Below are 12,658 nucleotides of genomic sequence, written 5' to 3'. Positions count from 1 at the left end.
ATCAGTTATGTAAATTATATGCCAATTTTAAGGTACTTGGATGACTTACTAATTGTTTGTTCTGAGCTATAATCATGGTCTTCTGCTCTTCTGAAGCATTCATACTAATTTTCAGTTCCTCCAGTTCTTCTTTTAACAGATTCGTTCTCATATTAGCCTGGTGGGCACTGTGGGGGTGGGGTTGGGGAGGAAGGCAATGAGCAAAACCTCAAATATAACTGTCAAAGATACAAAGTAAAGCCAAGGACTATTTTTGGACCCAAGTTGAAAACCACTAAAGGCTTAAACCAGATACCAACAACAGTAAAAATATACCCATGATCTTTCACAGCCATTTGAAAAGAAAGAGATTTTGTGGGGAGCTTTGGTGGGGGAAGAGAGATAGAAGGAAACAAACATTCTTGAAGATAAAGATTTGGAGTCTCCCTTCGAAATTCATCACTGGCTGAATCACATGGTTCTTTCCTTCTACTAGGATGTAATATTATTTAATGCAATTCTATACATATTTATTGAATAATACCATGTTCCAGGTGCTCTACCCTGCAAGAAGGCCTATGATGGTGAACAAGGGACATGGTCCTTGCCCTTGTAGCAGTTACAAACTAATGAAGGAGAGGACAACTATAGTTGTCTATATAGTGTCTATCCATTTTCCTTTAGAAGTTTATTATAGCATTGTTTACAATACCAAAGCATTGGAAACAACCTAAATTTCCAACAAAAAAGAAACCTATTAAATGAATTATGGTAATCCATAGCATGGAATTGCCTATTTGTACTCCCACTGGATTATAAACTGTTTTCTGAGCAGGGTCTCATAGAAGGTACATTTTTCTTCCTTACTAAGGAATTACGTTGATCATTCAACAAATGTTCATGGAGCTGCAACTCTGTGCCAGGCATTATGCTAAGCACTAAAGAAGCCAAAGTGAATCCAAACATGAGAACTCTACCCTCCTGGAGTTTATAGACTAGAAGGGTAAACAGAAATCGTAATTATAACACAGTGTGATATGAACCAAGATTGGAGTGAATCCAAGTTCTGTAGACACTGTGTAAATGGCAGACAGCTCAAATAATGGGGATTGGGGGGGGGGCGGGGAGAGGGAGAGAACAAACAGAAGCCCATTGAGGGACTTCAAGCAATTAGATGTTGTTAGAGCCTAGAGTAGAAACTGGGAATAGAGATAAGGCAACAGAGGCCCCCTCAGGAAGGGTTCTGCCAATTGGATTACATCCTGAAGGTGACAGGGATCCATGGAAGTATTTAAAGCAAGGGCATGATGTGGCAGACTGGCATTTAGAAAGAGCATTCCTGCCTGTGTGGCACTAGTTTTAGAAATGTAGGGAGACTAATCAGGAGGTTGTTGTAGTGATCCAGGTGAAAGATGATGTTGAGTTGAACTAAGTAGTAGATATAGGAAAAGAAAGACGTAAACCTACTTGAGGAATATAAAGGAGGTAAAATTAACAGGACTTGCTATTTGATTTAGAAGTGAAGGCAGAGAAAGACAGGAGAAAAAGGTTTCTGGCTGTCAGACCTGTGGACAAATGACAGAGTTGTTCTATGGCAGACATTCTACTGAGCACTAGGGTGACCAGGATGAGTAACACGGGGCTCCTCCCATCCACACAGTCACAGTTAATATAGGAGGCAAATGATGGGACAACCACACATTATCAAAAATATGTTGTGAGCAATGAAAGGAAGCAGAGCCTTTTCTGAAGGATCAGGGGAAGGAAGAGGATACAAAGGGCTTAATTTTGTGGACACTAAGCATTCTGGCTGCCCATCCAGATTCTCTAGGCTTTCTGTCCATTCTGTGAGTTATTCAATTCCTTTCTAGTACATTTCTTCACTGCTTATGCTAACTACAGTCAGCTTCTAGTGCTTACAACCAAATATTCTCCCTGGCACATTCATCTAAGGCATAGATTTTTAAGAGAAACTTTGAATTCTTTTATCTCAGATATGTAATAAATAAACCCATTGTGGAATGGAGAAAGCTTAAAGTAATCATTTCTTTTTATGTACTTTATAGATTGGCTTTGAGGCTAGACTGGCTAGTCAAAAATTATGAGGGAAAGAATCCATGGTCAGGATGTTCTACTGTCTTTTCAAGTTAATTTAGAACTCTTCTGTTCAAAATTTTAGCACCTAAACATCTGTAAATGCAGAACTTTTGAGAAAATTGTTGCTTTTCTTCCTGAAGTTCAAGCATCTCCTTGCAACGCATTTCCCCAGTGCTTGATACCATGTGGTATGTCTTCTAGGTTCTTTATTCCTTTTTATCTTAAGCTAAAGTCATGAATTTTCTTATCATCCATCAACTTTATCAGATACCCTGAAAGCACATTTTAAATCTGACTCACTGATGAATCTCTCATAATAGAGTTGACCCTTGAACAACATGGGGGTTAGGTCTGTCGACCTTCATTAAAAATCTGTGTACAATTTCTGACTCCCCCAAAACTTAACAGCCAATAGCCTACTGTTGACCAGAAGCCTTGCCAATAACATAGTCAATTAACACATATTTTCTATGTGATATATATTAGATACCATGTTCTTACTTAGATTAGATACTTACCAAATAACGTAAGCTAGAGAAAATAAATCCTTAACAAAATCATAAGGAAGAAAAATACATTGATAGTACTGTACCGTATTTATTGAAGAAAATCCTCGTGTAAGTGGACCCATGCAGATCAAATCTGTGTCACTGAAGGATCTACTATACTTACCATGGGAATTTGCATAGAGTAAGAGTTCAACTGAACCACAAAATACTTTGGAGAGATCCACACTTGGTCAATAGGCATATTGGCCTTATATAGACAACACTGCCTTAAATGACATAAAAAATATCATTGCTAGAAATGAACTGACAAACATTGCTGGCAAAAATCTAAAATAGTACAGCTGCTCTGGAAAACAGTTTGGCAGTTCTTCAAAATGTTAAGTACAAGTCACTACACAGCAATTTCACTTCTAAGGATATACCCAAGAGAACTAAAAGCATATACCCACACAAAAACTTATATAGACAAGTTCATAGCAGCAGCATTTGTAATAGCCAAAAAGTAGAAACACTCTAAATGTCCATTATCTGATGAATGGATGAACAAAATGTATACATCCATACAATGGAATATTCAGCCATAAAAAGGAATGAAGCTCCATCCTACAACATGGAACTGTGACAACATTATGCTAAGTGAAAGAAACCAGACACAAAGGTCACATATGGTATGATTCCATTTATGCAAAATAGCCAGAACAGGTAAATCCATAGAGACAGAAAGTAGATTAGTGGTTGCCAGGGATTGAGGGAAAGGGAAATGGGGAGTGACTGCTAAAAGGTATGAGCTTTCTTTGGGGCACCTGGGTGGCTCAGTAGGTTAAGCATCCAACTTTGGCTTAGGTCATGATCTCATTCCTGGGTTTGAGCCCCACGTTGGGCTCTGTGCTGACAGCTCAGAGCCTGGAGCCTGCTTCAGATTCTGTGTCTCCCTCTCTCTGCCCCTCACCTGCTCATGGTCTGTCTCTCTCAAAAATAAATAAACATCAAAAATAATTTCTTTTTTAAATTTTTTTATTTATTTTTTATTAAAAAAATTTTTTTTAATGTTTGTTTATTTTTGAGACAGAGAGAGACAGAGCATGAACAGGGGAGGGGCAGAGAGAGAGGGAGACACAGAATCTGAAACAGGCTCCAGGCTCTGAGCTGTCAGCACAGAGCCTGACGCGGGGCTTGAACTCATGGACCGTGAGATCATGACCCAGGCCGAAGTTGGACGCTTAACCGACCGAGCCACCCAGGCGCCCCAAAAATAATTTCTTTTAAAACCACTGAATTGTACACCTTAAAAGGGTACATTTTATGCTGTGTGAATTATAACCCAATTTTAAAAATAGATTTTTTTTAAAAAAAGGAAAAAAAGGATGGAAAGCTCCCAGAGCACCGTAGCCCTCTCTATGGTTCACCTTTTTATCTGAAGGCGCAATTCAGTACACTCTTCTGATAACTGGCAGTTAGCTTCTTCCAAGGTTTCTAATGCCAGTTTTAACTTATTATTTTCTTCCTCCAATTTCTGTCTGTTAAAATGTAGGTCTGCTGCATAGGTAATCAAATGAGACACCTCTCTGCAGGGGAAAGAATGAATGAGAATAATCTTCAACATCTCCAATCCCTTCCAATCCAAATACAGTATGTATCACTGTGCGATTTTCTACTTTCTCCTTTTCTATCTTTATAAATAAGTGTGGTCCATTTATAGAATAAATACGTATTCAAGCATTTGTTACAGCAGCAAAGATTTTTCCAGAATTGTCAAATATTCAGCATCTGCCAGTTGTGAAGTTGGCTGTCACAGCTTTTGTTTATTCTTTTTCTACTTCACGCCTAACATTTATCTCTGCCTACAATGAAGTTTCCTATTTCTGGCTTGGTTAGGAGAGATTCTGAAATAAATCAACACATTGTTACTCTTTCAGTCAAGGGATCCTGACAAGTTTTAACAGGCCTTTAACTAGGAAACTAGCCTGTAGCTCACAACTTAGTATTCACCTTTCCTAAAATTTCCTACAGCTTGTTCATGTTTGTGTCACCCTTGCCTCAGCATTAGATAATGGACCCTTTGAGAGTCTAGGCCACATGTTTCATGGAGTCCCAGGCCTTCTCTTCCTCTTTGCCATCTGATGCCAGTGCTTAGCACAGCGTGGGTACGTGTCTCCTACTATACCTTTTAGCATGGGCAAACGTAAAGTGTTAAGGATAAAATAAGGGAGAAACAGAATTGCCTCTCCTTGATATCTAAAACACACACATTTAGCAGAAAACAGCTTTTCTCATTCATATCTAGAAGTATCTATTAAAGAGGTGCTTTAAAAACAATCCCCCAAAGAGCGTAATGTCAATGTCATAACTCTACCTCAAATGGAACTTGTTTTCCATGGAAAACACATGAAGTTAATGAAGGAGAAGGGTTTTATTAGTGATAAAATGTTAAAATGTTAATTTATATAATACTAGTCTTATATAAATTGCGTTCCTGGTGAAATTTATTCTAATGCAATTGGGATAGAATAGTTAAAAAGAGTCTACAAAAAGATCTGTTAGCTCTATCACACATACACACACACACGTGGCTTTATCATAAGTAAAATATGTAGATCTGTGAAATAAATGAGAAAAATAAGTCAGAAAAGTTGAGGCACTTGTGAAAGCATCACAAATAAGAATGCTTACAAGACTCCTTTAGACACATCTCCACCCAAAGCCTCGAAGCTCCATGACGTAGATTCTGTTTTATCTGTGGTCATCTTAACTGAAACACATACAAGAGTGTTTTATGAAAAATCCATTTCTCCAAACCACAAGAAAGAGGCAGAAAAAAACAGAAGAAACACATACATACTTGCTCTGCTTGATTTGATGCTGTCCTGTTCAAAAACAAAATCATCAATCCTGCCACTTGATCCAGTACTCATTCCTTCCCTGCAACCAAAACAAAACAAAGCAATGAGCTAGGATTCCCTGCCAGCCCAAACCTTAGCTAATTTTTCAGATATGCCCTGTACTTTTCTATTCAAGTATTTCTTTCTGAATTTAAAACTATCTTTTCACTTAGCAACTATTTGGAGCTCAACATTGTGCTGAGATAGAGTAATAGAAAAGAAACATTAGGCATTACCTCTGTCTCCCATAAACTTTTAATCTAACACAAAAAAGAAAATGAGCGTGCAGAAGTAGGCAGGTGATGATGTGTGGCAGCTATGACTAGGGATGTGAGGTCTCAATGGGTTAGGAAGTCAATATAGTTTGGAGTAGTAAGTGGACACTTACAGAGATAGGAATACTGTGGGATTAAACAGTTGGGAAGGAAAAGGCATAAACAACTAATACTTAGGACATATTTATGAGGCTATCATTTTTCTTTTCTCTTAGAAAACCGGGTAGAACCTAAACAAATTGTACTTTGAGCATTTACTCCTGAAAGTTGGGGGAAGCGCTCTATAGACTGCTGTCGAGTACCCAAACTCTAGTTCTAACCCTCAAAATAAACATATTAAAATTTCAACCATTTCCTTTTTAAGAGTCTCTATACTGTGATTTAAGTTTTACTTAATCTAAGTGCCATATCCTTAGAATACCTCTCTGGAACAGCCACAAAAGTCTCTATATTTGTACTTACATCTCATTGTGTTTCAATGTGAGATATCTATCAGAATCATACATGCACCATGTTACTATTTCTAGCTACACACTCATCGCCCTTTGAGTTTCTTTTCTTATATTTTGTGTTTATATCTTCCATATTTTTTTTCTTTACTTCTGTCCTAAAAAATTAGGGTTTCTTTCTTTTGCCTTCACACCATTTTATAATGGGTTAATATTTTTATTATAAAACTTAAATATTTTAGGAAAATGAGAAAATGCATGAGAACAAAAAGTTGAAACCATCATGGAAAGATAATCATTTTGGAATATATCTTTCCCAACATTTTTTATGCATATTTTTTCTTTTTCTTTATTTTGAATGTTTATTTGAGAGATAGTGAGCAAGTGGGAAAGGGGCAGAGAGAGCCAAGCAGGCTCCGCGCTGTCTGTGCAGAGCTTGATGTGGGGCTCAAACCCACCAACCATGCAACCATGACCTGAACTGAAATCAAGAGTCAGACCCTTAACCAACTAAACCACCCAGGCATCCCTATGCATATTTTTTTCTTGATAAATACAGGTTTATACTACATATATGTATTTATGGTCTATTATTGGAAATGAACGTATGTGAATATAATTCTTGTTAGGTATCTAATTATAATTTTGAGTGACTTTAAAATTCTAGTGTATGGAATTATTATAATTTATTAGTCTGACCCTCTATTTAAAAGTTTTTAAGTTGCTTGTATTTATCACTATCAAACACACCTATCGCAGTATATGGTTGGTTATTTTTCTTTAAGTTGTATGACTAGCCCAAACCCATCACGTATTTTTAAGGGTTTGGTACATATTCTTAAATAGCTCTTGAAAAAACTGTACCAACTTGCACCACTACCAACAAGGTACTGGACAGTGCTGATTTCTCCACCTGCCTTGACAACATGGGATAGGGTTATTTTTTTTAACACTTTGGCACACTGATGAGGAAAACTGGTATGTTGTCTTTATTTGCATTTCTTTGATTACAGGTAAAACTAGATATTTTTATATATGTATCTTGCTTTCAAGATTGACTCATTTTTGGCAAACAACATTTCAATCATCTTTTCCTAAGCTACATTAAAAATTTTTGTCAGATTTTGGGCTTGAACGGTTTTTTAAGCAAATTCCTACTGTATATGAGCTGATAGGTAGAGATTGGTGACTGATTAAAAGCCACAGAAATCAAGCTTCTTATGAAAGAACATAACACTTCTCCAGGTTCCACTAGGGGCGCTGTTATCATGGGTGTTATTCATCCTTTTTGTTTTTCAATCCCACTACTTTTTTTTTTCTCCCTTTTCCCTTTAGCTTCCCTGTATCCTAGGCTTCCAAATTATATTCACTTCCTAATTATCCCCACTGACCTCTACAGGGCATTTATTCTGAGTTTAAATGCATTTGGAGATTTGCTGGTCATTATCAATAATTTGCTTGACTTCTATGTCAGCTCAATTCTTTGTGAGAACATAATAATATGTGCTGCCCTAATCATAGTAAATGAATGCTATTAGAATTAACATAATTCATATAATACATTCTCAAAGTGTGCTCATCACCCCCATGTGCACACTCATCAGCATCATTATCACTTGAAAACATGTTAGAAATACAAATTATCAGGCTTCTCCCCAGACTTGCTGAATCACCGTTAGGGGGCAATAATCAGGTATAATAAACAGTTTAGATGATTCCAGTGCATGCTAAAGGGTGAGGGACACGGGATTATAGTATTTCCATCAACACACAAAAAAACAGATTAGCATTAATTGTAATCAGTTGTTAAAACAGAACCTGAATACACATCCTGCTCGGACTATGATTACCATTTGTTTCTACAGCAAGCCATCCATTCTTTCATGATGGTATGAAAAGTTTCCAGATCCACATGCAGGTCTCTCTTCTCAGGATCAAGCATGTTCCATAACTCCTCAAGTCCACCATGTTCAGAATTTTGCCGAGTTGTCTGTCTCAGGTAGTCTATTATATTGGCAATTCCAACTGAGCCTTAGGAAGAAAGGCACATCAGTTTTGAAAGACGTGTTAACATTATGTTTTAAAAGTGAAAAGTGGGGGCGCCTGGATGGCGCAGTCGGTTAAGCGTCCGACTTCAGCCAGGTCACGATCTCGCGGTCCGTGAGTTCGAGGCCCGCGTCAGGCTCTGGGCTGATGGCTCGGAGCCTGGAGCCTGTTTCCGATTCTGTGTCTCCCTCTCTCTCTGCCCCTCCCCCGTTCATGCTCTGTCTCTCTCTGTCCCAAAAATAAATAAAAAAAAATAATAATAATAATAATAAATAAATAAAAATAAAAGTGAAAAGTGAATTACTCTATTCCCTCAGGACCCTGGGGTCCTGGAAACTTGCCATAGAACCTTCCCAGTCCTGCTGAGTTGGCATGGCAGAGTGGGAAGAGCACCAGCCCCGGGCTGAAGTCTAATGGGCCTAGTGTCAAATCTTCACTCTGAAGTGTACCAGGTGTGTAGATGTGGGAACATTACTTAATCTCTTTGAGTTTCAGTTTCCTTACCTGTGAGATGAAGATGATAAAACCTACCATACACAGTTGTTATGAGGTTTAAATATGTATGATATATATAATCAATAATAACTTTTAAGAGTAATCAAAAAACCACCTTATTTTTGTCTCCCATTCTTTCCTTAAAAAGTATTCAGTGAATAGCAACAGCATTTTTCACAGAACTAGAATAACCCTAAAACACGTATGGAACCACAAAAGACCCCAAATACCCAGAGCAATCTTGAAGAAGAAGAACAAAGCTGAAGGTATCACAATCCCAGATTTCAAGTTATAGTACAAAGCTAGAGTAATCAAAACAGTATGGTACTGGTACAAAAATAGGTATATAGGTCAATAGAACAGACTAGTGAGCCTAGAAATAAACCCATCCTTATATGGTCAATTAATCTATGACACAGGAGCAAGAATATGTAATGAAGAAAAGATAGTCTCTTCAATAAATGCCTCTGGAGAAACTGGACAGACATGCAGAAAAATGAAACTGGACCACTTTCTTATACCACACATAAAAATAAACTCGAAATGGATTAAGGACCAACTTTGTGAGATATAAACTCATAAAACTTCTAGGATATTTGGGGAAGATGGCAGAATAGCAGGATACTAAGCTCACCTTATCCCGTGGATACACCTAGATAACACCCACTCAGTGTAAATAATCCAGAAAATAACCCAAAGACTGACACAACAGACTCCTCACAGCTAAGTGTAGAAAAGAGGCTACATCAAAAAAGGCAGGAAGGGCAGAGATAGAGTTGGGAACCAAACTGATCTGTGAGACTGTCTGCAGGAAGGAGGTACACCACAGGCACAGAGAAGGGAAAGGAGCACATCCCACACCAGGCATCCCAGGTATGGGGGAAAATGAATCCCCATAACATTTGGCTTTGAAAAACAGAGGGGCTTAACTTAGCAAGTTCTTACACTCAGTGGGGCTTAACACCTGCAATCTTAAAAAGCAGCAGGTTTGGCTTTGGGAGAACAGGAGGGCAATAGGAAATCGAGTCTCTGCCCTTAAGAGACAGGATAACAAACAATCCCACTGAGTTATAACATAAAAGCAGCAATTTGAAAAAAACCTGAGGTATACAGGAAGGAGATTTATTTACTAATTTCAGAACATGTGCAGAAGGAACAGGGACCATTGGGAGACCTCTGTAAGTAAAAAGGTGCTGGCAAGTACCATCCTTCCCCTATCCCCAGCCTAGACACACAGACACCTGCAGGTACCTACACAGTGTGAACACTTTCCACCTAGCTTGTTAAAAGTGACCCTGCCCCCACATTCTCCTGTGGACCTGCTCAAGCCAACACACACTTAGAAGTCCATCCAAAGCAGTGCCACATATCTGGCTGTGTTCAAGTAGCCCCAAGGGGGCCAGCAGCACTCCAAACTGACACCTGCCCTGGGTAGAGAAGAAGATAACCACATATACCAGTTTGACTGTGACCTCAAAAGTGGGCAGGGTGCAGAAATATGGTTTGACTTCAGGCCCCACTCACCAAAGAAAGCTTCCCAGGGGACAACACAGGAAGAGAGCCCTGCAGTTCCTTGTGACCACAGCTCTTGGGAAATGCTTAGTGTGACCCAACTGAAGCCAAAGGCAGTCCCAAGGTGGCCCATTAGCAACACAGGGGCCAAATCTTGCCCAAACAGGCAAGGAGAGCCATTGCAGATGACTGAACTGAAGGCAAGTATGTCTCAGCCACAACAGGAGGGCACAAAACACACAGGAGACTCCCTTGAAGTGTCAGGTTTTGGTGAAAAGGGGACATTACACTGCATGGCTCTATAGAACCTCCTCTTCATGAGGCCACCTCTTTTAAGAGCAAGAGCTATAGTTGACTTTCCTAACACATGGATACAAAGTTAGACAAAATGAGGAGACAGAGGAATATGTCCCAAATGAAAGACCAGGACAAAAATCACAGCTAGAGAGCTAAACAAAAAAGGAGGTAAATAATATGTCTATTGGAGAATTTAAAGTAATGGTAATAAAGATAGTAACTGGACTTGAGAAAAAAGTGGAGGATCTTGTTGAGACTGTCAACAAAGAGAAAACAAAAAGAACCAATCAGAGATGAATAACTCAATAACTGAAATTTAAATTACATTATAGGGAATAGATTAAAGGAAACAGAAGAATGGATCAGTGACCTGGAGGACAAAGTAGTGGAAAGCGATCTAGCTGAACAAAAGAGAGAGAAAAGAATAATAAAGAGAATAGATTAAGGGACTTCAATGATACCATTAAGCATAATAATGTTCACATTACAAGGATCCCAGAAGGAGACAAGAGTAAAAAGGGGCAGAAAATTTATTTAAAGAAATAATAGCTAAACACTTTCCAACTCTGGGGAAGGAAACAAATCTAGACCCAAGAGGCACAGAGAGGGCCCAACAAAATCAACCCAAGCAGGTCCACACCAAAACACATATTAATTAACATGGCAAAAAGTAGTGATGAAAATAATTTTCAAGGCAGCAAAAGAAAGCAGTTACATACAAGTGAAACCCCATAAAGCTATTAGCTGATATTTGAGCAGAAACTTGACAGACCAGAAGGGAGTGAAATGATATATATTCAAAGTGCTGAAAGAAAAAAAACAAAAACAAAAAAACCTGCGACCAAGAATACTTTGTTCAGCCAAAGTATCATTCAGAATAGAAGGAGAGATAGAGTTTCCCGAACAAAACTTGAAGTAACTCATGACCAGCCTTACAAGAAACATTAAAGAGGATTCTGTGAGTGGAAAGGTTATCGATAAGCAACAGACAAGAGTAAGAAAAGTAGGTTGCACAAAAGGACTAAAATTAGGTATATCAGTAAAAATCCATCAAGGACTTCACAAAATGAAAGTATGAAACTATGTACCTAAAATGTGGGTGGCAGAGGGATAAAAATGTAGTGCTTTAAGATTGGGTCCAAACATAAATGACCATCAACTTAATATAGAATGCTATATGCATAAGATGTTATATGTAAATCTAAAGGTAATCACAAATCAAAAACCTGTGACAGATATGCCAAAAATAAAGAGAAAGGGATCCAAATCACTAAAGAAAGCCATGAATCCATGAACAAAGAGAACAAGAGAAGAAAGGAACAAAGAAGTACTACAAAAGCAACCATAAAATAACAAAATGGCAATAAGTACACACTTATGTATGTAAACAGACTAAATGCTCTAATCAAAAAACCAGGGTGACAGAATGGATAAACATGTAAGAACCATTGATCTGCTACCTGCAAGAGACTCATTTTAAACCTAAAGACACACACAGGTTGCAAGTGAAGGAATGGAAAAATATTTGACATGCAAATGGAAGTGAAAACAAAGCTAGGGTAACAATACTTATACCAGACAAAATAGACTTCAAACTGAATACTACAACAAGAGACAAAAAAGAATACTACCTAATGATAAAGGGAACAATCCAATAAGAAAATACAACAATTTTAAATATTCACGCACCCAACACGAAAGCACCCAAATACATAAAGCACCTATTAACAGACATAAAAGAATAGTAATACAATAATAGTAAGGGAGATTTACACCCCACTTAACTAATGGATAGATCATCCAGACAGGAAAACAACAATAAAGCAGGGGCTTTGAATGACACTTTGGACTAGATAGATCTAACAGATATATTCATTCAGGACATTCCATCCTAAAACAGGAGAATACATATTCTTCTCAAGTACACACGGAACATTTTCTAGACTAGATCACATGTAAGGCCACAGAACAAGTCTCAACAAATTCAAAGAGACTGAGGACATATCATGCATCTTTTCAGACCACAGTACTATGAAACTGGAAATCGAGCACAAGAAAAAAATCTGAAAACACAAATTAAAGAGGTTAAATAACATGCTACCAAACAAGGAGTGGGCCAG

The 12,658-nt window shown here is 38.0% G+C and overlaps 1 protein-coding gene across 1 annotated transcript in view; it reads right to left on the bottom strand.

Moving 5' to 3' along the window:
- Positions 1–12,658, bottom strand: part of IRAG2 (inositol 1,4,5-triphosphate receptor associated 2) — a 129,345-nt gene that overhangs the window by 85,859 nt on the left and 30,828 nt on the right. The window contains exons 3-7 of the mRNA XM_042991966.1: positions 8,039–8,219; positions 5,425–5,504; positions 5,256–5,334; positions 3,992–4,150; positions 50–167 (exon numbers count right to left, since the gene is read on the bottom strand). Coding sequence (XP_042847900.1) covers positions 50–167; positions 3,992–4,150; positions 5,256–5,334; positions 5,425–5,504; positions 8,039–8,219 — 617 coding nt within the window. The remainder of the gene's footprint in view (positions 1–49; positions 168–3,991; positions 4,151–5,255; positions 5,335–5,424; positions 5,505–8,038; positions 8,220–12,658) is intronic.

This window comes from Panthera tigris, chromosome B4, assembly GCF_018350195.1.
Source record: "Panthera tigris isolate Pti1 chromosome B4, P.tigris_Pti1_mat1.1, whole genome shotgun sequence".
In the NCBI taxonomy this organism is placed as follows: Eukaryota; Metazoa; Chordata; class Mammalia; order Carnivora; family Felidae; genus Panthera; species Panthera tigris.
The sequence above is the reverse complement of the archived record's forward strand: the minus strand, read 5'-3'. Positions and strand labels throughout refer to the sequence as shown.